We start from the raw sequence: 25,419 nt of genomic DNA, 5'->3' as shown, positions 1-25,419 counted from the left end.
AACATACTAAAACCACCTGATACTCTTCTCCTGATGTTGCAAAAAGAGAGAAGCCCTCATCTTTCTGAAACTAAGGAAAGTTTCACATCACTGGAGGGCTTTATTATACTTCCTGATCAGGAGTCTCCTATTATCTCAAACTTAGTCCTCATCAGCGAAATTTTGACACCATTGGTTCTGGGTTGGAGTGACAGAAGCCATTTTCTGATCTGTTCTACCAAGTGGGATCTATCATCATTACTGTCCCGACGGCATGACTGATACAGGTGCATCCCATGTTTTTGTCTTTGGGAAAGTCAGTTGCGGGTGAAGAACCTGCCTCCCACACTCAGAAAAAAGACTTTAGCCTGAATAGAGGATCCAAAACCTCAGGGATCCTTCTCATCCACATAGTGACATACTGGACTCAGAATAGTAATACCCCATGGGGGTCCTCTGCAGCCTAGGTATAAGCCAGAACTCTGGCCATACTGGGGACCAGGGATTTGTATGCACGGTACCATGAATTGATTCGCTCACAATGTGAGTCAGCCATTTCCACCAAGGGAGGAACCAGTCCTCTTGCAATTACCATCTGAGGAGGAGGAAGAACTAGTAGAGATGGATCTGAAGGTACCACCAGCACTGACCGTGTTTTCATAGTTTCTAGATGACGCCATGGCACTGGCTTCACCATCGTCACCTGATGATTTCACATAGTTTCTAGATTTCCTGAGGAGAGTGGCTGACACTCTGCAGATACCATTTGGGAGTTCAACTAACTCCTCATAAATTTCTTGGCATCCTGCAAAGTGAAGGACCAAGCAGTGTTGTGCTTCCATTCCATGAAGACATTATGGAACCAGCTAAACTTATCTGGCACATTCTGGCAACCTGGGCTGCTACCTCTAAAAGAAATGAGAAAAATATTAAGGGCCATCAAGAGAAGAGAGTTTTTGTATACCCACCTGACCCCAAACTCCCCAGTTGTTCAGGCCAAGATGGAAAGGGGCAGACAGCACCAGGCCAGATCTCCTCCCTCAAATAGAGGGATATACCTGTTGAAGATCTTTACATCAAACAGCCTGCAATTTAGAATAGCTGACACGCAAGCTTTATTTTCAAAATACAACTTTATTAATTGTTCTAAATTCCAAGGATTTGCAAACAAACTCCTACAGGAACACAAAGTGCAGTTCCAGGCATTGACTGAGGCAGGAAAGCTGATAGCCAGATCAACCCTGCAGTCTTCCATAGATGCAGCTGGTAACATCATGAGCCATGGCTTCAGCAATAGTTATGTGCGGAGCGTCATGGCTTCACTCTTTGGGATTTCCGTGCAATTTACAAGCTGCAGTGGAGGATCTGCCCTCTGAAGGGAATAATCTCTTCAGTGACAAAACAGACAAGTCTTTGCACTCACTAAAAGACTCAAGGGCAACCCTATGCTCATTAGAAATTGACAGCGAAGACCTGAAGAGAGAGAACCACATCCTGGAGACCTCATACGGTGCTCCAAGTCCTCCTTCCATCAATGGTCTTAGGAGCTTCTGCCAAAGAGGCAGAAGATACAGCACAGTAAACAAATGGCTCCTCCAATGCCTTTCCAGTATCAATCGCAGGTCAACAGATGCCATTCACACTACCCAAGTCTGCTCTTTTATATCAAGTACCCATTTGTCTGTTGTGATGGTCCATTTTTTCCATACTTGGAAGGCCATCATAACAGACAAATGGGAACTTGATACAATACATTCAGGCTGCATCACTGGCTTCTTCTCTCTTTCCCTTCCCTCTTCAAGGATCCCTCTCACAACAGGATGCTCTCTCAAGAAGCTATAGAACTCAAATTACTTCCCAATACCAAAGAAGAAAGGGGACTGGAGATCCATTTTAGACCGAAGACAACTTAATATCTTTATTTGCAAGCTGAAATTTAGGATGGTTACTTTTGGTATCTATCATCTCCTCATTGTCCAGAAGGGATTGGTTCACGACTGACAATATGAAGGATGCCTATTTTCACATAGACAACCACCCTTCTCGCAGATGGTTCCTGAGATTCATCATAGGGAATGAACATTTCCAATACAAATTGCTTCCCTTTGGCCTGCCAACAGCACGAAAGGTAAATTTACCAAAGTTCTCTGGTCATAGCAGCTCGCTTCCATTGTCATGGGTCGTCAGTCTTCCCCTGCTTAAACAACTGGCTATTGACAGGGAAATCCTACCAGGAGATACTTTCAGCAGCCAACCAACTGGTCAATCTCCAGCATTCACTAGGACTGCACATACACTTAGAAAATTCCACTCTGGTGCCAACACCAGTCCATAGAATTATAGGAGCAACCCTGGACTTGATCACAGCCAAAGCATTTCTCCTGCAGGACAGATTCCAGGCTATCAAACATCTCGCTGTGCAACTCAGGCTGAGCCCACAGATGCAAATCTGCTCCTGTGTCATCCTTCTGGGTCATATGGCATCTTGTACTTACATTTGTGAAGTTATGTTCTTGCTGTCTACAGGCCCAGCTTTGCTCGGTTTAATTACTAGCCAGAGTCGTTATGAACAAACAAATCTTCCCTCCCTCAAGAGGTTAGGGCCTCCCTGAGTTGGTGGGAGAATGAAGATCGCATGTGTGTGAGAGTCCCTTTCTCTCCAACCTTACTACAGAAGACTGTCATCACAGATGCCTCCATGTTTGGCTGGGGTGTTCACCTGAGCAAACACTCAGTTCAAGGCACATGGTCAGCAAAAGAAAACAGAATGGACATAAACCAGCTTGAATTGAGCGGAGTTTGGGTGGCTTTCAAGCATTTTTTTTTCCACGCTCGTGTAGTCTTGCCACATTCTAATGATGTTGGACATTATTACCTCTGTGTTTTATATAAACAAACAGGGAGCCATGAGATCCATCTCACTCTAATGCTGTAAAATTATGGAACTGGTGTATTCAACATCAGCAGTGCTCCTACCGGGAATAAACACCATCTGGGTGGACAGCCTCGGCAGGTGCTTCTCTCAGGACCATGAGTGGGAACTTCACGACTCAGTAATACACACAATATTCCATCTTTGGGGGTCCCCCTCCTGTGACTTCTTTGCCTCCCGCAAGAACAAAAAGTGTCTGAAATATTGCTTGGGGTGAGGGATGGGGGAGGGGCAGGCTTGGGTCAGAACTCCATGGGAGATGTGCTTCTGGTTCACTGGTCAGGACAACTAATGTACATCTTTCCTCCATCTGCTCAGGACGTGAGGTAATAAGAAGAATTCAGCAGGGCAAGATGTGATCAGTAGGATCCTGCTCCTAAGTGGCCCAAGGCAATTCTGGTTTCCTAGCCTCCTTCAGTTGTTAGTTCATCCACATGACAACGTTCCAAGCCTTCCCAGACCTGTTGACACAACACAAAGGCAGAATCAAGCATTCCAATTGAGACTCAGTGCACCTGCCAACCTGGTGTTTGGATGAGCATTGAGCCTAGAGAATAAGTGTTTGAGAGATATCCAGAAATGTCCAGGCTATTCTCAACAATAGTAGAAAGGAGTCTAGTAAAATGCAGTTATGCTGTCAAATGGAAGGAAATGATTTTCCATCTGGGCTCATAACCAGCACACTTCTTCAGAGGAATCCAGACATCCCTGCTATCCTGGATACCTCCTATCCCTAAAGACCTCAGGACTCTCTCTCAACTCAGTACGCATTCACTTTGTACCTATCAGTACCTGCCATTCCCTGATCAGTAACTACTCAATTTTTGCCCATTGTTTTACACTCTGCTTCCTAAAATGCTTGCTTCAGAGCATTCCACCTGTAAGCAAACCACCTCCAATGTGGGACCTTAATCTTGTCCTGTCAGTGCTCACAAAAACTCCATTTAGCATCCAGCTTGCTATAGCATCTCTCCTTGAAAGTAGCCTTTTTAATAGCCACCACCTCTCTGAGATGGGTGGGAGAACTAGGAGCCCTTATGGCAGATAAACTATACACAGTTTTACACAAAGATCAGATCACATTGAGACTGCCAACTAAGTTTACTCCCAGGGTGATTTCGGACTTTCACCTCAAAGTATTAACTTACCTACCTTTCAGAAACCATACACTTCTAATGAAGACAAATGTCTACATTCCTTGGATAGTTTCAGAGCAGTGATTTTCTATCTGCAGAGAACAAAACTGTTCAGAAAGAAACCTAGGTTATTGTTTCGTTTAGCAGAATAGATGAGAAGTAAAGCTGTATTATCCCAAAGACTCTCTGAATGGATGTCTGTATGCAACCTCCAGTGTTATGAGCTAGCCAACACTAGCCCACCACAAGATGTGAGAGTTCACTCTGCCAGAGCCCAGGCAGCTTCAGTGTTGTTCCCATTGGTAAAATTGGCAAAGCTGCCACATGGAGCTTGATACATACCTTTTCCAGACATTTAAGCCATAGTTCAGGCCTCAGCAGCAGAAGCTTTCCTGGATATTGTTGTACTCCAGTTGGCTGTTTTCCCCCACTTGTGCTTGCATGCTCCTCCCTAATAGATACTGCTCCTCGATAACCCACAGTGAAATACACATAGGGACCAGCACTTGAAGAAGCAAGTGAGGTTACTTACCTGTTCTGTAACTAGAGTTCTTCAAGATGTGTGGCCCCATCTGTATTCCAGTACCGCCCCTCCCCTCCCCACCGCTTCAGATAATGACTTGATTTGTGGTAGGGAAGGAACCAGAGAGGCAATCAGTCCTCACTGCCCGTTGTTTCCTTGGATCAGTGCACAAAGAGGTGAATGGCATAGGTGTGGACCAACGGATGCTGCTGGAAAAAAAATTTCAACCTCAGGTGCATGGTGTGTATCCGTACCCAAAGTGGAATACAGATGGGACCACGCATCTCTAAGAACTCTAGTTATAGAACAGGAAAGTATCCTCCCTTTATTGCTGTTGTCATTGTCTAGGGCATCGCTTTCTTGTCCTGTTGGCAGCTGTATCTGTTACATTTTTTTTAATCTTATAAACCACCTTCAAACTTTTCTACTTTCCATGGGTGCGGGAGTTCATGGGGAGAAAGTTCATCTCTGGAGAAAATAAAATTACTTATCAGTAATTATTTTTCTCTGAAGATGTATATGAAATTTCCCAGTAGATTGCTTTTTCCCCACCCTCTTCTCATTGTTTAGAGTGTTCTGTAATTTTTTGCACATTTTTTTTAACTGTATTTTAATTACCTCTAGCCTGTGGGTTTGTTTTTTTTTCTTTTTAAGGAACTGACAAGACAGCATAGGGCACTGACTCCAGAACTCTGTGAGTTGCCCCTAAGGGTTCCCCAGAGGCTCAGAACTTTTACCCATAGGAGTTCCTGCCTGGTCAGATGCTGGAAGCACAGAACCAAAAATCTTAATGCATTATAATATATAGTTTCAGAGAATAAGTATTACAGTTAAGTAATTTATCTCTTAGTAGGCAGTAGTTCATGACACAATTTGGAATTTGCCTAGAACAACAGATCAACTGCTCCTCTTGTTGCATAAAATGCTGCAGAATTAGAAGCAGGAGGCAAATATTTAAATAGTATTTTTACATCTTAAAAGTTCTATAAGTATTAATCCTCACAACACCCTTGGCAGAAAGGTAAATATTATCCACATTTTACATATGCAGAAACTAAGATTCAGAGAGATTAAGTAATTTATCCAAATGCATACTGGCCCAATCTCGGTTCACTAGATTATATGTACTTAAGGGCTCAGTTTTACTTCTCATCTGAAAACTAACAATAGCTCTGCATTGTAAGAGTGAAAGTGCAGTATTACACCAGTGGTTTTCAAACAGTGAACTATTGGTGGTCAACAGAGTATTTCTAGAATTATAACTTTCACAAGGGAGAAACATCTGTCTGTCTTTAAATGCTGATATTTCCAGGAGTCTAGCACAGAATCATTGTAGGATTTCCAGTGACTTTCAACCAACTACACTTAAAAAAAGCAGAGCAATCTCTTAGTCCTGCCAGGTTGCTTCATACTTATCTTTGTTGGATTTTGGGGGGCATACATTTAATCATTCAGATCCAAAATTGGAAGGATACCAAACAAACAAGACAGATCCAAACTGCAACATGGAGAGAGTAAAACTGTTGAGTGCTGTTGGGATAAGAGGAGACTTAAATACTAATAGTGTAGGGCTTTATGTTAGGTAGAAGATATAAAAATGGGAGGGAAGGGGAAGATGGTCCTACTCAAACTGCTACACCCATTGCACTAAAGTGCATCTTGTCTCTTTAATACTTCCCTCATTTTACTACATTATATAACTGATTATTGTAATTTTCACAAGAAAGTTGTGGAAATAAGACTTGGAGGTTGGGAGTGGAGCTATCCCTAAGATGATCTCTATTTTAAGTAATAGCATACAGTATGAAGACTTCTGAAAATCCATCGTCTTATGCTTAAACTAGCTGCTCAGAACTGGGAAGTAGTAGTGGTGCCACCTATTCCTCCCCTCTGTGCTGCACTGAGAGCCTTAAAAGGGCATATCTACATGTACAGCGCTACAGCTGCGCCGCTGCAGTGCGTCTGGTGAAGACGCTCTATGCCGACAGGCGAGAGCTCGCCTATCGGCATAATAAAACTGCATCAGCGAGCGGCAGAAGCTATGTTGGCAGAAAAGCTTTCCTGCCGACATAGTGCTGTCCACCCTGGCACGTATGTTGGTGTAACGTATGCCCAGAGCGACACAAGTTATGCCGACATAAGCTGTAGTGTAGACATAGCCACAATGTGGATGGGGTGAGGGAGCAGCTCCAGGAGTAGCCTGCAGTAATCAAGAGGAGGAGCTGAAAGGAAAACTTTGCTCATTGCCTGCAGCACTGTTTGAGTGATCATAACAACAGGGGCAAATGTGTTACTGCCACTCTAGTTGAGTGACACTTGGAAAGTATCCTTAAACGAGCAGGAAGTAAAATTCAGAGTTTATGTAAAATATTTCTGTGGGTATATCTCAGGGTTTTTAAAGGTTAGCTCCCCTGGGGTCTAATCTGTAAATTAAATAGCTTATCAGACACAGCTATGCTATGCTGCTTAACAGTGAGCTTGACTGGGGAATGTAGCTGAAATGGCCCCCTCCTCCCATATCCATGAGCTGATTTCTGAGCTTGTAGGCTTCTACTGCCTCTTTGTGTTTTGTTGGTGAAAATACATTAGATACCAGAGAGGCTAGCCAGCTTGACAGCTCAGCTTTCAGCAGACATACTGAAAAGAGCCATGCTACTGATACAGAGCCAAAAATGGCTTTCTTACTTTTTTCATGATCCTCACTGTAATTATTTAAAATACTCTCTAATCTTTATTTTTTCCCCTCTCAAAATGAAATATGCTAAACGCGTCTCTCTCTGAGGGAACACTGCATAGCAAGAAATAGTTAAAATGGAATCCATTTGATGGCTTTTCATGGTCAGGAAGCAAACATAACTATTCTCTTATGCAATGGACACTTTTTCTTAAAAGGTATTATACTATTTTGTAATGTTAGATGATTTTTTATTTTTAAAAATTTTATTATTTATTTTTAAAAAATATTTTATAAAAGCATTTTATTAATTGACTATGAAATTTGTCACAATAAAAGGGTTGATTAACTATCCAAACTGTTGGTTTAAAGGTTAGATGATGGGCATTTTGCAGATGTGCCCAGGACACGCTTTTTGCATGCATTTGGTATCCTATTCAGTTGCCAGAACTGCTTCTGACTTGTCATGCTATAGTTTCAGTGTTTGTCCTCTCAAGTAGGCTGCAGGCTACTAACTTTGCCTTTTGATTTTAATATGGCGTAGCTCAGAAAGACCAGAAAAAGTTTACATGTACGTCAGCCTACAGTTGCTTTTGTTTATCGTTCACACTGGCAGTCTGAAATGATAACATTTTTCTTAGAGGGACAAGGTAGGTAAGGTAATATTTCTTATTGGACCAATTTCTGGTGGGGAAAGATGCAAGCTTTTGAACTTGCATAGAGCTCTTCTTTTCTCTTTTACTAACAGAAGTTGGTCCAGTAAAAGACATTACCTCACCCACCTTGTCTCTCTAATATCCTGGAATTAACACTGTTACAACAACGCTACAGTTTGTTATGCAGCTCTTTGAAGCTTGTCATACTAGTTTAAAGTCATGGCAACATCTTACCTACATTGTGGTTTGCCTGTAGTTACTACCTCATTGAGGTACTGGGAAGATTGAATATTTAAACCTGTTTATAGGATTAGTTCATGTTTTTTAATGCTTTATACCAATAATAAAGGTATTTACCAGTGATATTGTAGAAAGTCCTTTTGACCAAAAGAACACTCTTGCCCCCATCATAAACAGGATTAGAATAAAACTCCAGATTAGACCAAAGTTAAGTAATTTAGAGGATAAGTGCTTTGGGTTCCCCTGCTGCTCCTTCCTAAAAAATTGAGTGGGGCTGGGGAGGAAAGCATGTGGTTACCATATTGTTAATTCTGCTTTTCATCATATATTTAGATATGGATAAAATGTGCTTATTTTGTCTCTGTTTTTCAGGGCACCTTTGATGATTACTTGGAGTTGTTCTTACAGTTTGGTTATGTGAGTCTTTTCTCATGTGTGTATCCTTTAGCAGCTGTCTTTGCAGTGCTAAACAACATCACAGAGATGTATTTTGATGCCTTAAAAATGTGCAGGGTCTTCAAACGTCCATTTTCACAACCTACAGCAAATATTGGAGTTTGGCAGGTAACCTGGTTTTCACTTTTCTTTATTTGTTTGCACTTGTACGTGACCATAAGCTTAGGCTGCTTGTTGTTCCATCAATTGCTGTTAGAGTGTACTAGAGACACCTCTCCTCTTCAGTGCCTTAGGACGTTACCCAATTCTAGTAGGATTTTCAACTATCTGCCATTCTGAGTTGCCTTCTTTAATCCCATCTTCCTTTGGGTTTTTTTGGACTACATGTATTGCATTCATATTGCAGTTGCAAGGGACAGCAACTTCTTCTTTTTAAGACTGCAGTAATAAGTTGTTAGTGATCATGAAATAGGTTGCGGGTGGTGTCAAGTGGGTGGTCAGTGTTAGACCCAGTTTTATTTAACATCTTCCCTAATAATATGGAAGGGGGGACAAAGAGCACAACAATTAAATTAGTATATTATTTTAAATTGTGAGGTGTTGAAAATATTGTTGGGGGGGAAAATGCCAAATGACAGAGATTAGATATATGAATAGGAAACAACAAAGGAGATTAATCTTTAAAAAATACAAATAAATCATTTTGAGAAAAAATCATTAGAAATGCACCCAGATATTCACTGGGATAGAGTTATATTTCGAAGCACAATAATGCTAGATAACACTAAGGGGTGATGGTGGACAGCAACTGCACATGGTATACATTTGCAATATGCCTTTTGGGCTGACCACATAGAAGTAGCCACAACCAGCTAACATTTTAAAACATTATTGTCTCTGTATGTACTAGGTGTTTAGTGGTCTTTGAAAATGTGTAAATTAAAACATGTTAGTTAATACACTTTAAATCACTGTTCCTTTCCCCAGTGTAGATGATCTCTTAGGCCTTGTCTACACTACGAGAGTAGTTCGAATTTACTTGCATCGAATTTTTGGAATCGATATTGCAAAGTCGAACGTCTGTGTCCACACTAAGGACAGTAATTCGACTTTGTGAGTCCACACTAACGGTGAAAGCGTCGACATTCGAAGCGGTGCACTGTGGTCAGCTATCCCACAGTTCCCGCAGTCCCCTCTGCCCATTGGAATTCTGGGTGTAGCCGGCAATGCCTTCTGGGTAACAAAATGTGTCGAGGGTGCTTTTGGGTAACTGTCGTCATCCGTCCATCACTCCCGCCCTCCCTCCCTGAAAGCGCCGGCGGGAAATCAGTTCGCGCACTTTTCCAGTCATTGACAGCGCGGATGCCACAGCACTGCGAGCATGGAGCACGCTGCGACCATCGCTGCAGTTGTGGCCGCTCTCAACGCCTCGCAGCTTATCATACAGGTTTCCCTGAGGCAGATGCAGAAAAGTCAGGCGAGGAGGCTACGGCACCGCGGTGATGTCCTGAAGTCTGAGAGTAGCACAGACCTCTCAGAAAGCAGGGGACCCAGCGCCGAGGACATCATGATGGCAATGGGTCATGTTGATGCCGTGGAACGGCGATTCTGGGCACGGGAAACAAGCACTGAGTGGTGGGACCGCATAGTGCTGCAGGTCTGGGATGAATCCCAGTGGCTGCGAAACTTTCGCATGCGGAAGGGAACTTTCCTGGAACTTTGTGAGTTGCTGTCCCCTGCCCTGAAGCGCAATGACACCCGGTTGCGAGCTGCACTGAGTGTACAGAAGCGAGTGGCCATAGCCCTCTGGAAGCTTGCAACGCCAGACAGCTACCGGTCAGTCGCGAACCAGTTTGGGGTGGGCAAATCTACCGTGGGGGTTGTTGTGATGCAAGTAGCGAAGGCAATCGTTGATGTACTGCTGCCAAAGGTAGTGACCCTGGGAAACGTGCAGGTGATCATAGATGGCTTCGCAGCGATGGGATTCCCAAACTGCGGTGGGGCCATAGATGGAACTCACATCCCTATCCTGGCACCGGACCACCAGGCCACCCAGTACATTAACCGAAAGGGCTATTTTTCCATGGTGCTGCAAGCACTGGTGGACCACAGGGGACGTTTTACCAACATCTACGTGGGATGGCCGGGCAAGGTTCATGACGCTCGTGTTTTCAGGAACTCTGGTCTGTTTAGACGGCTGCAACAAGGTATTTACTTCCCGGACCACAAAATAACTGTTGGGGATGTGGAGATGCCTATAGTCATCCTCGGGGACCCAGCCTACCCGCTAATGCCCTGGCTCATGAAGCCCTATACTGGCGCCCTGGACACTGAAAAAGAACTCTTCAACTACCGGCTGAACAAGTGCAGAATGGTGGTGGAGTGTGCTTTTGGCCGTCTCAAGGGGAGATGGAGAAGCTTACTGACTCGCTGTGATCTCAGCGAAACCAATATCCCCATTGTTATATCAGCTTGCTGTGTGCTCCACAATCTCTGTGAGAGCAAGGGGGAGACCTTTATGGCGGGGTGGGAGGTTGAGGAAAATAGCCTGGCTGCTGATTACGCACAGCCAGACAGCCGGGCGATTAGAAGAGACCAGCGGGAAGCGCTGTGCATCCGGGAGGCTTTGAAAGCAAAGTTCCTGAGTCAGCAGGGTAACCTGTGACTTTTAAGTTTGTGTACAGAGAAGCTGAACCTGCCCCCGTTTCTTTACCCAGTTAATGTTGACTATCCTACCCAGTTACATACCCCCTTCACCCCCTTCCAACACACGTTTCGAAATAAAAATAGTTCTACTTTGTTAATGCACACCGTTTTCTTTAATACTGTTTTCGCGGGAATTTTTTAAAACTGGGACGCAGACTGTGGTGCGGAGCGGGTGTAGTGTAGTGACGCGAATGAAGCTTCTAAACTCAAGGATTGACGGGCTCCGCTGCGGTGGGATGGTTGTTTCAACGGAGCCTGTCACCCCTCCTGATCGGGACTGTGTGTATGGGGGGGCTATGTGACTTTGTGGCAGGGGGAGGACGGTTACAGATCCCCTGCTGCGTGGCTCTGTGATCCTGCATAAGGACCGCCGCTTAAGATCTGTAACTGCCCTCCCCCGCCACAAAGTCACAGAGCAACCCACCCCCCACCACATAACATGAAAACCACCTCCCAGACTAACCAGGGTAACTAGTCACTGCATCACTGCACTGTGTATGTGCCCTGCTGCTGTGCCTGCCCCCGCCTATGTACCCTGCCAAAGGCGACTGTCCTGTCCAATTACCAACCCCCTTTCCCCTCCTCCTCCAAAAGAACATCATTGAAACAGTACTTAACATGAACGTATTTTTTATTATCAACTACACATGGAAGTGGGAGGTGAAACTTGGACGGGGGCTTGTGTCAGGCGGGAAGGAAAGAACTTTTCAAGTTTTGGGGAATGAGAGCCTTCTGCTACTAGAGCTCTCTGCAGGGGTGGAGTGAGAGTTAGCAGGGACTCTGCCGCCCCTCCTTCTTTGCACTTTGGGTGAGGTGGGTATGGGACTTGGTGGCGGGGGAGGGCGGTTAGAGATGGACTGCAGCGGGGCTCTGTCCTCCTGCCTCCGTTCCTGCAGAACATCCACAAGGCGCCGGAGCGTGTCTGTTTGCTCCCTCAGTAGTCCAAGCAGCGTTTGAGTCGCCTGCTGGTCTTCCTGCCGCCACCTCTCCTCCCGATCCATGTTTGCTTGCTGCATTTGGGTCAATTTCTCCCGCCACTGGGTCTTCTGTGCTGCCTGGGCTTGGGAACAGGCCATAAGTTCAGAGAACATGTCCTCCCATGTCCTCTTCTTCCTATGCCTAATCTTCGCTAGCCTCTGGGAGTGTGATGCCAGGCTAGGTTGTGAGACAGTCGCAGATGTGGCTGTGGGAATGGGAAAAAGGGAGTGAATTCCTCAGAAAGATAAATGTAGTTGTGAACAAAGAACATAGTCTTTCTCTGTGAACAAGACCATGCACAGCACCTATCACATGCGCACTCAGCACAAGGTCGAATTCTCGGCCTTCGCATTCAGTGCCTGGGGTCTTCCACAGCACATTTGAGAAGCGGGGCAGCACAACGGAATTTCTGTTGCAGGCAGACATGGTAGGCCGTAGACTTGTGGCAGTTTAAAACTTTTATATTACCACTGGCCTCATTTCACATTTAAAGCAATGTCAGTCCCTGCTGCCAGCAATCCGGCAAGCGGGAACTCTGCCCCTGTCCCACCCCCTCGCGGCTGTCCCCAGGAACGATCCCTTTCGGCAGTCCCTCTCCCGCCTCCACCGCGTGGCTGCAAACCAGCTGTTACAGTTCTGTAAAGGAACGAGCAAGCAGTCCCAACACTAACATTCCCCTACCTAATTCAAAGCAGGTCACCATGGGCGACATCACCCTGATGAGGATCTCTGACAGCGAGAGAGAGAGAATGCTCCGGGAAAGCCTCCAAAGACCAGGGCCGTATGCCGCCCTGCTGTGCAGAGCAATGATTCCCGAGTACTTGATAGTCTCGTGGCGCGGCAACGTGTCGTACTTCGGAGGACCCAATAAGGCCGCTCTCCCCAGGAACCTCATGCAACGGCTTTCCAATTACCTCCAGGAGAGCTTCATCGAGATGTCCCGGGAGGATTACTGCTCTATCCCTGCACATATAGACCGCATTTTACTGTAGCTGCAGTAGCAGGGAATAAACAGTAGAGCGGCTTGGGCAGGACAATCACGGAAAACCGGACATTGCTAGATTTTTTTTCAAAACTTGCACTGCCCATGACTGAACGGTTAAGTGCCTAGGGCAAAGTAATCATGAACAACCCATTCTTTTAATTGTTAATATTCCTGTTCTGTTAAAAATAAATGTTTAGATGTTTACAACACTTACTGGCTGATCCTTCCCCAGATTCTGTGTCCGGGGTAACGGCTGGGGACGCTTCGTAGGGGATCTCTGTAAGGGTGATGAAGAGATCCTGGCTGTCGGGGAAATCAGTGTTGTGAGCGCTGCCGACTGCCTCGCCCTCCTCATCTCCTTCCTCATCTTCCCCGTCCGCTAACATGTCCGAGGAACCGGCCGTGGACAATATCCCATCCTCAGAGTCCACGGTCAGTGGTGGTGTAGTGGTGGCGGCCGCACCGAGGATGGAATGCAGTGCCTCGTAGAAACGGGATGTCTGGGGATGGGATCCGGAGCGTCCGTTTGCCTCTTTGGTCTTCTGGTAGCCTTGTCTCAGCTCCTTGATTTTCACGCGGCACTGCGTTGCATCCCGGCTGTATCCTCTCTCTGACATGTCTTTTGAGATCTTCTCATAGATCTTTGCATTCCGTTTCTTGGAGCGCAGCTCAGAAAGCACGGACTCATCGCCCCACACAGCGATGAGATCCAAGACTTCCCGATCAGTCCATGCTGGGGCCCTCTTTCTATTCACAGACTGCACGGCCATCACTGCTGGAGAGCTCTGCATCGTTGCCAGTGCTGCTGTGATCGCCACGATGTCCAGACAGGAAATGAGATTCAAACTGGCCAGACAGGAAAAGGAATTCAAATTCAAATTTTCCCGGGGCTTTTCCTGTGTGGCTGGTCAGAGCATCCGAGCTCGTACTGCTGTCCAGAGCGTCAACAGAGTGGTGCACTGTGGGATAGCTCCCGGAGCTATTAGCGTCGATTTCCATCCACACCTAGCCTAATTCGACATGGCCATGTCGAATTTAGCGCTACTCCCCTCGTCGGGGAGGAGTACAGAAGTCGAATTAAAGAGACCTCTATGTCGAACTAAATAGCTTCGCGGTGTGGACGGGTGCATGGTTAATTCGATGTAATGGCGCTAACTTCGACATAAACGCCTAGTGTAGACCAGGCCTTAGAAGTCTTATTGAATTTAATGGCTAGTTCTTTTTTTTTTTTTTTTTTTTGTTTACAATTTTTTTATCTCATTCTTTTCAGTTAATTATGGGAATGTGTTTAATTTTATGAATATAACAAAGTAAATTGCTTTTAGTAATCAATTTTGTGTATGAGGTGCAGTAGTAAGGTGTTAGATTAGATAGAGGGTATTCTATGTAAAGAACATTTGAATTATTGTATTGGCCAAGCTGAGTCAATGATTTATTGTCATAGTGAATGTAGTTTCTGCTGATTCATCATGGCAGACACTATGTTTTGCCAGTCTTCTTTACTCACAGGGAGATTTCTCATTTATAAATCAGATTTTCAAAGGTATGCACAGTATTGCAGTTATATTTGCATGCACCTATTTTATGCATTCTTTTTAGATCATGAGCTCCTCAGTGCAGGATTCATCTTTCTTGAATGTATATAAAGTACCTATCATGTAAATAAAAAATAACACACACATCCATTTATGTCCATGTAAATCCAGGTGTCTGGGAACATGCACATAACAAGTCAGCCACCTTGCTGGCATGCGCATGTAAATACTTGATGTACAGATGAAAGTGTATAATTCTGTGTACTTGCGTTTGAAAACATGGCTCATTTTATGCCAACAAGTTTTGGCTGGCAGAATGAGTTGTTTAAAAATCTTATTCTGAATCACCCTGGTGTTTTCATATACGTAATATTCCAATACTTAATATTGAAGATACAGTAAAAATCTGAGCATAGAACACCAGAAAATTTCTTTTTAAATTCAGATTTAAATGCTAAAATACCCCTGATTAAAACTTTGCCCTTTGACACGGATTACGTTGGAGGTGGCTTTTCCTTAGGAACACACTGTACACCAGTCAGTCAGATGGCTTATGTGTAGGAGTATGTGCTACCATTTGCATGTTCACGTTTTGGGTCAGATGAAAGTACTAAAGATAGGGATGCCACTCAGCCATTTTTTTTTTGAGTTAATTCTGATTTTCAGGAAATGATTTCATATCCTGCAAATCTAGGTTGTAAGATGTAAATGGTCCCAAAATAACTTTCAGGGCCTGTGAAATATCATCATATTGTGACGAACAGTGCTTGAATTTTCCCCACAAACACAAAGAAGAGGCAACCATAGCTGTAGAGGTACAGTTTGGAGGGTGCTAATGATGGGTTTTGTGATGGTGTAACCCTGCTTGTCCATTTAAGAGGAGATGATGACAGGTTCCTGATAGAATCTGTTCAACTTTTCATCCAGTAGAAATCAAATTTAAAGGAAAAAGGAACATAAAAATGTTGGGTCTGTCAGAACTTGGTGAATGTGGGAGAAACCTTGTCCCAAGAGGAGCAAGAGGACTGGAGGTAGTTGACATATTGCTTTAATTATATTCCATTTTTGTTTTATTTCAGTTGGCTTTTGAAACTATGAGTGTTATCTCAGTAGTTACTAACTGTGCACTGATTGGATTGTCTCCACAAGTAAATGCACTTTTTCCAGATTCAAAAACGGACCTTATTTTGATTGTGGTATTAGTGGAGGTAAGTATGAGATTTAAATATCTGCATGTTTTTTTTTAGTAGCAAATGCCATTTACATCACTTGGAATTTCTAATATCTCATTTTTCACATCTTTTTCTCTCATTTACCAGGAAATGGAAATTCTAGCATCAGAATGGGTTTTTCATTGTTTTACTCTTATATTAAATTTTTATTCTTGGCACTTTCATCTACTATGGATGTTGCACCTATGCTCTGCCACATAGTCTGAAATATTAAGTGTATGTTGCATTATATATTTCAAGAAGGATTTAATAGTACTAACACAAGAATAAACTTAGGTTTGTGATGTAGACATACCCTAAGTTGACCTATATTAGGTTGACTTGCAGCGCCCCCTGCCCCTGTTCCTGGGTGGAGCAGGGGAAAGCCAGGCAGCCTTGTCAAGTTCACTGCTCACTGAGCTGTGAAATTGACAAGGCTGTCCAGCTTGGTGTGGGGGGGGGGAGAGGGCTGCCACTGGGCTTCTCACTCCAGCTGTGATCAGGGTCCGAAGCCGCCCAGCTTTCCAGGGGAGCAGGGGCAGCAGGGCTCTAGTTGCCCAGCTTTCTTGTCACTTTCATGGCTCCTGCCTGTGACAAGACAGATGATGTAAGGGATGCAGTGTCTACAGCATTGCCCAAACTACATGGACATAAACCTTACGCCTCTTGTGAAGGTGCAGTTGTTGTACTGGTGAAGTAGAGCATTACATTGGTGGAGGAAGACTACTGTGTAGACAATGACATAATTAGGTCAACGTAAGCTGCCTTATGTCAATGTAACTTTGTAGTGTAGACCAGCCCTTAGTGTATTTCATTCCTCGGGGTCAGATGCTCTCATACTGGGGTTTATGGCCCCAACAGATCAATAAAGTTTTTTTATGAGGTTTACAGATTGTGTAAATACATTTTTATTGAGAAAATGCAGACAAATTATCCAAAAATGTTATAAAAGATGTAAATCATGTATATAAGATATAAATTATAACAGACGGTGAGAAACATTAAAAGGAATAAGTGAAAGGGAAAGATTTGAAAAGAAATGGTCACTTGATATTGAGGGTGGAGAGAAAGAGGAATGTTCCATATAGCAAGAGACTGGAGAGGAAAAGTCTTCCACCCTAGAATTGGCCAGATTGTGTGAAAGGCAAGAGTGTAGGCTGATGCTGGATGAGCAAATAGTGAGAAGGGGAGTAGGAAGACACTGGGGGCTGGTCTACACTACTACTTACGTTGTTGTAAATTACATCGCTCAGGGGTGTGAAAAAGAGACACCCCCCCCCCCCCGAGCGACGCAAGTTATAGCAACCAAAGCGCTATCTACACTGGTGCTATGTTGGTGGGAGATGCTCTTTAGCTGACATAGCTTCCACTTCTCGTGGAGGTGGAGTAATTATGCTGATTGGAGAGCGCTGATGTAGCGCTATAGTGTAGACTTGCCCTAAGATCGGAAAGTTTTTTCCCAGAGGGAAGAAAGCCATTCAGAAAAGGACAGATCCACTGTTTTAAGAGAAAATGTTTTTTCTTGCTTTTCATATACAAATGTAAATTTTGGTTCTGTGCTGTAAAGTTTATAACAGAGTAATTGTACTTGTAAATTGATTTTAGTTTTTGTTTGTTTTAGATTTTATTAATACAAAGATGTTGGAATAATGCATGTAAATAAAATTATTACTGTATAGTGTAAGCTTTTTACACTTAATTAACATTGAAATCATTTTATAGAACTGGCTAGTCATGATTTGTTTCCCTTAACTGGCTAGCCATGATTAGACATAGTCACTTAGGATTTGAGAAGGTTAAAGTATGCTTATTTTTGACTTTGTTGTGTAATGTGTAGCATTCTTTAGCATTGTAAGACTGTTGATTTATGTTCTCAATTTGTTACAAATTGAGAAAATAGGATATTTGACTTTGATAATAGGGAATATCTAATTTTGAAAGTGCTTTTGGACTTTGCATGATTGTGGTTGGACCCTTACAAACAGAGGAGAATAAAAACCCTTATACTTGTTTTTTTGGATTTTTTAAAAATCAGGACGTACTATTTAAAAGCTTGTCAGAAACTGTACATTTTTAAAATTAATGTTGAAAGTATTATTGCAAACTGGTTCCATGGTTCCCTTAGTTTTTTCATTGCATTACTACAAATTGTTTTACTGTCTGAGAAATACAAGAAGAAAATCACAAAATTAAAAACCTTTTGTCAGTGGTTAAGAATGTACTTTTTCTTAAGTTTGAAACAAAGCATAGTAAAGCAACTAATGATTGTTTATGTGGATTTTTGTTAGTTATGTCAACTCCAGCTCCCACTGCAAAAGAGCAGAAGGAAAAGAATGTTAAAAATGATGTTTTAAAAACTTTTTTTAACATTTCCAGGCTCCCGATACACACTTTTTTGTAGTCAGTTTTTTAAAAAAATATTAAATTTTATATGATTTGAACTCTACAGCCTTCTGAGTCCAAAGTTATCAATATCAATCAGGCAATGGTAGAGTGCACATAATTTTGCAATATTTTCTATAATACAAGTTATTGAGAAATGTTATATGAAGACTGTGGAGTTAAAAGAGAGTCTGTTCTCCAGCTTGTATAAAATCTTTGTGGGACAAAGATGTGTATATTGGTAAATTTATTTTTTTTAAATTGTATTGAAACAGACAAACATAATGAGCTTACTTTTCATTTACATAAGACAATTTACAATGCTCTGGCAATGTAACTTTCTTCATAACGGAAAAGAAAGGAACCAAAGAATACCCACAGTATTCTTGCCGGCAAGTTAAAGAAGTATGGGCTGGATGAATGGACTATAAGGTGGGTAGAAAGCTGGCTAGATCGTCGGGCTCAACGGGTAGTGATCAAAGGCTCCATGTCTAGTTGGCAGCTTGTATCAAGCGGAGTGCCCCAAGGGTCGGTCCTGGGGCCGGTTTTGTTCAATATCTTCATTAATGATCTAGAGGATGGCATAGACTGCGCTCTCAGCAAGTTTGCAGATGCTGGAGGGTAGGGATAGGATACAGAGGGACCTAGACAAATTAGAGGATTGGGCCAAAAGAAACCTGATGAGGTTCAACAAGGACAAATGCAGAGTCCTGCACTTAGGACAGAAGAATCCCATGCACTGCTACAGACTAGGGACTGAATGGCTAGGCAGCAGTGCTACAGAAAAGGACCTAGGGGTTACAGTGGATGAGAAGCTGGATGAGAGTCAACAGCATGCCCTTGTTGCCAAGAAGGCTAATGGCATTTTTGGCTGTATAAGTAGGGGCATTGCCAGCAGATCGAGGGACGTGATCATTCTCCTCTGTTCAGCATTGGTGAGGCCTCATCTGGAGTACTGTGTCCAGTTTTGGTCCCCACGCAACAAGAAGGATGTGGAAAAATTGGAAAGAGTCCAGCGGAGGGCAACAAAAATGATTAGGGGTCTGGAGCACATGACTTATGAGGAGAGGCTGAGGGAACTGGGATTATTTAGTCTGCATAAGAGAAGAATGAGGGGGGATTTGATAGCTGCTTTCAACTACCTGAAATGGGGTTCCAAAGAGGATGGATCTAGACTGTTCTCAGTGGTACCAGATGATAGAACAAGGAATAATGGTCTTAAGTTGCAGTGCGGGAGGTTTAGGTTGGATATTAGGAAAAGCTTTTTCACTAGGAGGGTGGTGAAGCAGTGGAATGGGTTACCTTGGGAGGTGGTGGAATCTCCTTCCTTAGAGGTTTTTAAGGTCAGGCTTGACAAAGCCCTGGCTGGGATGATTTAGTTGGGAATTGGTCCTGCTTGAGCAGGGGGTTGGACTATATGACCTCCTGAGGTCCCTTCCAACCCTGAGTTTCTATGATTCAAACTGTTGTAATTAGCAGTTATGTTGTGACGTGTCTGCTCATTGACTGCAAGAGAGAGAAAAGGGGGGAGTGACTGACTGACTTTTCTGCCAAATAATCCTGAACCTAGGGGAAAGTTTCTTGGGCTGGGTTGGGAATGAGGAACTATGAGTTCCTATCTCACCTTTACTGTCAGTTTATATTCCCATACACCTCATCATCCTTATTATTGACTAAATCCATGAACTTTATTTCTAAAAAGCAGTCAAGGACCAGCATCCATCAAATTCACACTGTAGCAGAAAATCGTAATAGAGACCTCAGCAACATGAAGGCAGAAAAATGTCCCAAATGTCTCCAACAGATGCTAAGTGAAAGCCTAATGGCATTTGGAGTGTTATTACCAGTGCGGTGGGCAATATGAAAGGAATGCAAGAGACTTCTCCCTTAATTTGTTATTGCTGTGCTTTTCAGATTTTGAGGTGTCCTGACTCAACCTTAACTGTCACTAAAGAAAGTTTGTGTATATGTTGTAAATGAGAATCTGGCCAAATAGTTCTACCTTTATTGATAAAATTAAATTTAATTAAAAGCTAAAGAAATTGTACTTTTTGGCTAGAGCCAAGCAACCAGAAAAAACATTTTTTCTTTTTTTCCCAAAAGGTGTTTTTATTTTAGTAGAATAACAAATATTCTTCAAATTGAACTCATTTCTTTATATAGTAACATCTGACAGTATTCAATACTAAAGGCAGAGTTGCAGGACACCACTGTAAGCATTCTGTACCAGACCCTTATATATTTGTGAAAAGAAAAAGTGTTTTACATTAAAAACCACTAACTATGCTGCTTTCTGCTGTTTCTATGGAAACAAACATCGTATCAGCAAAATCAGAGTAAAGGAATTAAAATATCCAATGTTTCCAAAGTGTTGAAGCAGTGATTTTAAAGCAGCTGACCCATTTTCATCAATCCAACATCTGCTTCCATGGCAACATGATTTGAACTAGCAGCCAGCAGCAGAATTATTGAAAGTCTTTCTTTCTTTTCTTTCACTTGTGGATAGATGCTGAATGAGTGCTGCAAGTGCACTTTTCAAACAAAGGAGTAAAAGTAAATACCTTCAAGCAGGATAAAGTCAGCCATTCCCTAACACATCTTTAAAACAGTTACTTACCACAATAACTGTAGTTCTCTGGACAAGATGGGTAAGGTAATATATCTTTTATTGAACCAGCTTCTGTTGGTGAAAGAGACAAGCTTTTGAGCTTACACATAGCTCTTCTTCAGGTTTCAGAAAGCTACTCCGAGTGTCACAGCTAAATCCAAGCGGGAATGCCCATATCACATATCCACACTCTTTGGGGAAACGTGCCCCTGGTGTGCAAGCCTGGACATTTCTAGCCTGCAAATGCCCTTTGGGTCCAAGTGCATAGCCACCTTCTCCTTTTGTGCAGAAACCCCCAAATACAAAAGGGGACTGGACCCAAACTCTGTCTTGTTTCTTACATTAATGTTGGAATACCTGAGAAGTGACTCTCAAGAATTTTGGTAAGTGTGTGGGGTTTGTGGCTCCATAGGAACAATCATCTTGAAGAACTACAGTTACTATGCTAGATAACATTTTTGTCTGTCTTTGAAAATTGCCCATATGGATTTCCACTGTTGATCACTAATCTAGGAGGTGTGAAGAGTGTTAGTTGAAAACTGGATTGCAGTACTATTCCCTCCCAAAGAAGGAGCCAAGTATAGGAATTATGGTTGCATAAAGGTGTGTATACAACTCCAAGTAGCATCCTTGAATAATTCCTTAATGAAGATATTGTGAAGCCATGCTGTAAAGTCTACCTTAGACCTAAAGAAATGTGCCCTAATCTCTACAGACAGGTGAACATCTGCCAGGCTGTAGCAGACAAATGTTAGGAATCCATTTAGGCAGCTTTTGTATGGAAGATGGACCCATCTTTGGTCTTATCTCTGAATCACAAAAACTCCAGGGATTTGTGGATTGGATTAGCCATATTAGTAATAATTAATAGTATGACATCTATAAGTATGAAGCCTGACCTTCCAAGTATATGAACGTGGTTTGGGAAAAAATGGAGACACCTAACAGTTTGTCTTAAGATGAACATTAGAGATCACCATAGACAGGAATTTGGGATGAGGCTGCAGGATTACCTTACCGTATCCTTATAGAACGTGGTATAAAGGATCAGGTATCAGGAACTAGATGTCACTAATTTCTGGGCTGACATAGTTATGAGGAATGCCATCTTCACATGGTGTAATGGTGAGATGGTATAATACTAAGGGTCCAACCATAGCCCCTGTAAACTTCATAAAATCCACTTTCAGATCTGTGATGAGGTGGTTCATACATTGGAAAATATATGACCTTGTTTTAGACATTGTTTCTCTAGGGGAAACAAACTGAAAATCCATACACCAGAAGTTGAAAAGCAGTAATGTTAGCTAGTTAATAAAGCTCAAAAATTAACATTTTGACCGTTTTAAGTGCTGCAGATAATCAAAGGGATTGAGAACCATCTTGGATTTACTCCTTTCTGAGTTTTCCAGATGGAGTCACTTCCATTTCATGCAGCAGATCTTCCTTCTCAAAGGCCTCCTCAGTTTACAGTAAAGGCTTTTGAACTTCTGCAGAACACTGCAGATCCAGTGTCTCAACAATCCAGAAGCAAAACTGTAAACCTGAGACTTTTGATGTAAGTGAAGAATCACAACCCAATTCTGAGTTGATAAATGGTAGACTTGGAAATAGGACTTGTGGGTTCCATTATTGGTTCTAGTATGCTGAAGAACCAAGATTGATGAGTATGGGGTTATCAGCAGGATCTTGACAACATCTTGTTGGACTTTTTGAATAACCTCAATCAAAGAGATGCTGGGTCCTTGATAAAACAGTTTGTGGTGGCTTGATGCATAGTGACATCATCATTAAAATGTTTTTTCTTCATTTCTTATTGGAAAAAAAAATGAATCCTTACAGATTTTGTGCCAAATTTCAGCCCCATGTGATTTAAATTACCAAGATATTAGCCCTTTAAAAAACATGGGTTTATAAAGAAAGCGATAGGTGGATCCATAAGTACAAAGGTAATAATATCCCTTTAATTGCCTATATTGTAGATACCACATGCATGAACTGCATTCACTAAGGGAAAACATTGACTAAAGGCTTTATTCTGCATTGAGCTCTGTAAGCACAAACCACTGTGTCCACATGGAGCTCAATGCAGGATGGGAAAGTAACTCACTAGAGGAAAACAGGGAAACTAAGTATATGCAAATTCTTCTTTGAATAGTATACCTATGGGTTTTCTGCTTCAGGGGGCCCATGTGCCTGTGATTAGAGATTTTCAATAGTAGTTCCCATTTCAGCCCATGCGCTCCAAATGTCCTTGGTCCCCGTAAAGAGGGTATATAGAGCTGTGCAGGTGAACCACCCTCAGTTCCTTATCAACTGCCTATGGCCTTAGAACATATAGCATGTTTGCATCAAACTTAGCTTATAGCTTAGTCTTACAGTTCTTAACTTGAACTAAACTATTCTAAACTAACTTAGCTTTTTCAGTTTTTAATGGGGTTTTCTATTTAAATCTCCCCCCCACCCCCTCTTGATGTGAGGGGTTGTTTTCACTGGGGTACGCTGGGATTCAAATGCTATCTCTCCTGCCAGGAATCCACCCAGTTAGTGACTGACAGGGTCAATTTTTCCGCTGTTTGAGAGAGACCCACATACAGTACCTTTTGAAGTGTAAGATTTACAGTTCTTTTAAAAACGGATATAGGAAAAACCGAGATATAAAAAAAGTTTAGCTTCCTTGCGGTGGAGCAAGCCCTGTGACAGCCTTGGATCCAGGCCCAGAAAACCCATCTGAACATCAGCCTTTGAGTTCACGTAGGGCCCCACTAACCTCTGCATTCTGATCACCGGGATCCTGCGGGAGATGAGAATGGAAGATACTGACATATCTCCAAAGAAGAGGAATTCTAGATCTTGTAACGGATACCAGTTTCTCTTTGAAGGAGGCTAACCTCAGAGACTGACTGCTTCAGAGACCTCAGGTTCTGCGGGAAGTATTGTTGAGGCTTCAACCTGCTCTGGTATCAGGAGTTCTTCAAAGACTTTCAATTCTTTGAAAAACTACAGTGGCAAACATACGTTGGTACTGAAACTGACCCAGGTAACTATCTAGCAGAGCCCCCAAATGCTCTGCTTGAAAGAGATATGTGCTACCTACTGATTCCTTGGGTGTTGATACCTAAACTGGTACTCCAAAAGTCATTGTTGGTACTGGCGTCATCTAGGAGACATGTACTACCAAAACAATTAGGCCCCCCCGATACTGATGCCATCTTCTAAAATGGGACCACCGAAGCAGGCAGCTCTTTTGGTACCAACTCCGGTGACCATGGAGCCTTGGCTTCATTTGGCTCACATGCACTCAATACTGCAGAAATTTAGACAATCCATAAACTTGGTAGTTTTGGATGAGCTGGAGTCTCCTTTATTAATGGGCACCGAACAATTATTGGTACAAAGATCTACTGAGTCACCAAGGCCTTATTTTCCCCCAGTGCCTCCTAGCTCTCTGGTACCGACAGTGCTGGACAGTCAGCTATCTTCACCTCCATTGTCTGTCCTGCCCCTGGGCTGTGTTGAGGATGACTTCTCAGATGTTGGTATCAGGATCTCCAATCTATCATCAAAGGGACATTTCCCCGACTACCTTCCCTCAGAGGGAAATTCCAAGGGAGAAAACTCTGTATCCCTTCTTACTGACATGACCAATCCAGGATGTTCCCTCCTGTGCCTTATGGTCTACCTCAGTGGTCATAGTGGCACCCATGAGCTGCCTGTTGCCAGCAGTTCTCAAGACCCCCTACCTCCTCCTGAGGAGATCATTGCGGGAGATACTGTCCTGCTCCATCACTTCCTCCTCAACAGCCCCAAGCTCAGGAGGAGTCTGAGGAGTAAGAGACTAGAGCAGACAAGGAGGTGACAACACAAACTAACATTTCATCATTGTCATGAGACAAGGCTGTAATGCCTCCCCCATCTTCTGTAGCTGATGATTTCAAGCAGTTTCAGGAGCTGATGAAATATATTGCTGATTCATTACAAATTCTGAGAGAGGAGGTCCGGGATTTCAACGTAAACCTTTGGACATTCTACAGACTGAGTGACTCTGCCAGTGAATGAAGCCTTATTGGATTCTGCCAAGAACATATGGCAAACTCATATCACTACACCGTCCACTTGCAAAAGGCCAGTAAGCAGTAGTATGTCCTGGTGAAAAAATTGTATTTTTCTGTTCTCCCACCCTCCATCAAATTCTCTAGTTTTGGAGGCTGTCAATGAGCATAGCAGACATCACCATATGTAGTCTACACCTTCCAATAAAGACCAAAAGTGACAGAACCTATTTGGTCATAAGAGCTACTCTTCAGCAACCCTGCAATTTTGGATCACAAATATACTTTGCAATTAGGGCTTGGTTAACAACACCAATTATGATAAATTCAACAATTTTATTGAACAGCTTTCTGTGGAACATTGTGAGCAGTTCAAGGACATCATAACTGAGGGTCAACTCTTAGGAAGAACTTCATTGCAAGCCT

At 42.9% G+C, this 25,419-nt stretch overlaps 1 protein-coding gene across 2 annotated transcripts in view; it reads left to right on the top strand.

Moving 5' to 3' along the window:
• The window catches only part of ANO10 (anoctamin 10), a 233,759-nt gene that overhangs the window by 41,124 nt on the left and 167,216 nt on the right, over positions 1-25,419 (top strand). For both annotated transcript variants that reach the window (XM_054019806.1, XM_054019805.1), the window contains exons 10-11: positions 8,513-8,704; positions 15,820-15,948. In XM_054019806.1, the coding sequence (XP_053875781.1) occupies positions 8,513-8,704; positions 15,820-15,948 (321 nt within the window). The remainder of the gene's footprint in view (positions 1-8,512; positions 8,705-15,819; positions 15,949-25,419) is intronic.

The sequence above is a fragment of the Malaclemys terrapin genome, chromosome 2 (assembly GCF_027887155.1).
Source record: "Malaclemys terrapin pileata isolate rMalTer1 chromosome 2, rMalTer1.hap1, whole genome shotgun sequence".
Taxonomy (NCBI): domain Eukaryota; kingdom Metazoa; phylum Chordata; order Testudines; family Emydidae; genus Malaclemys; species Malaclemys terrapin.
The sequence above is the reverse complement of the archived record's forward strand: the minus strand, read 5'-3'. Positions and strand labels throughout refer to the sequence as shown.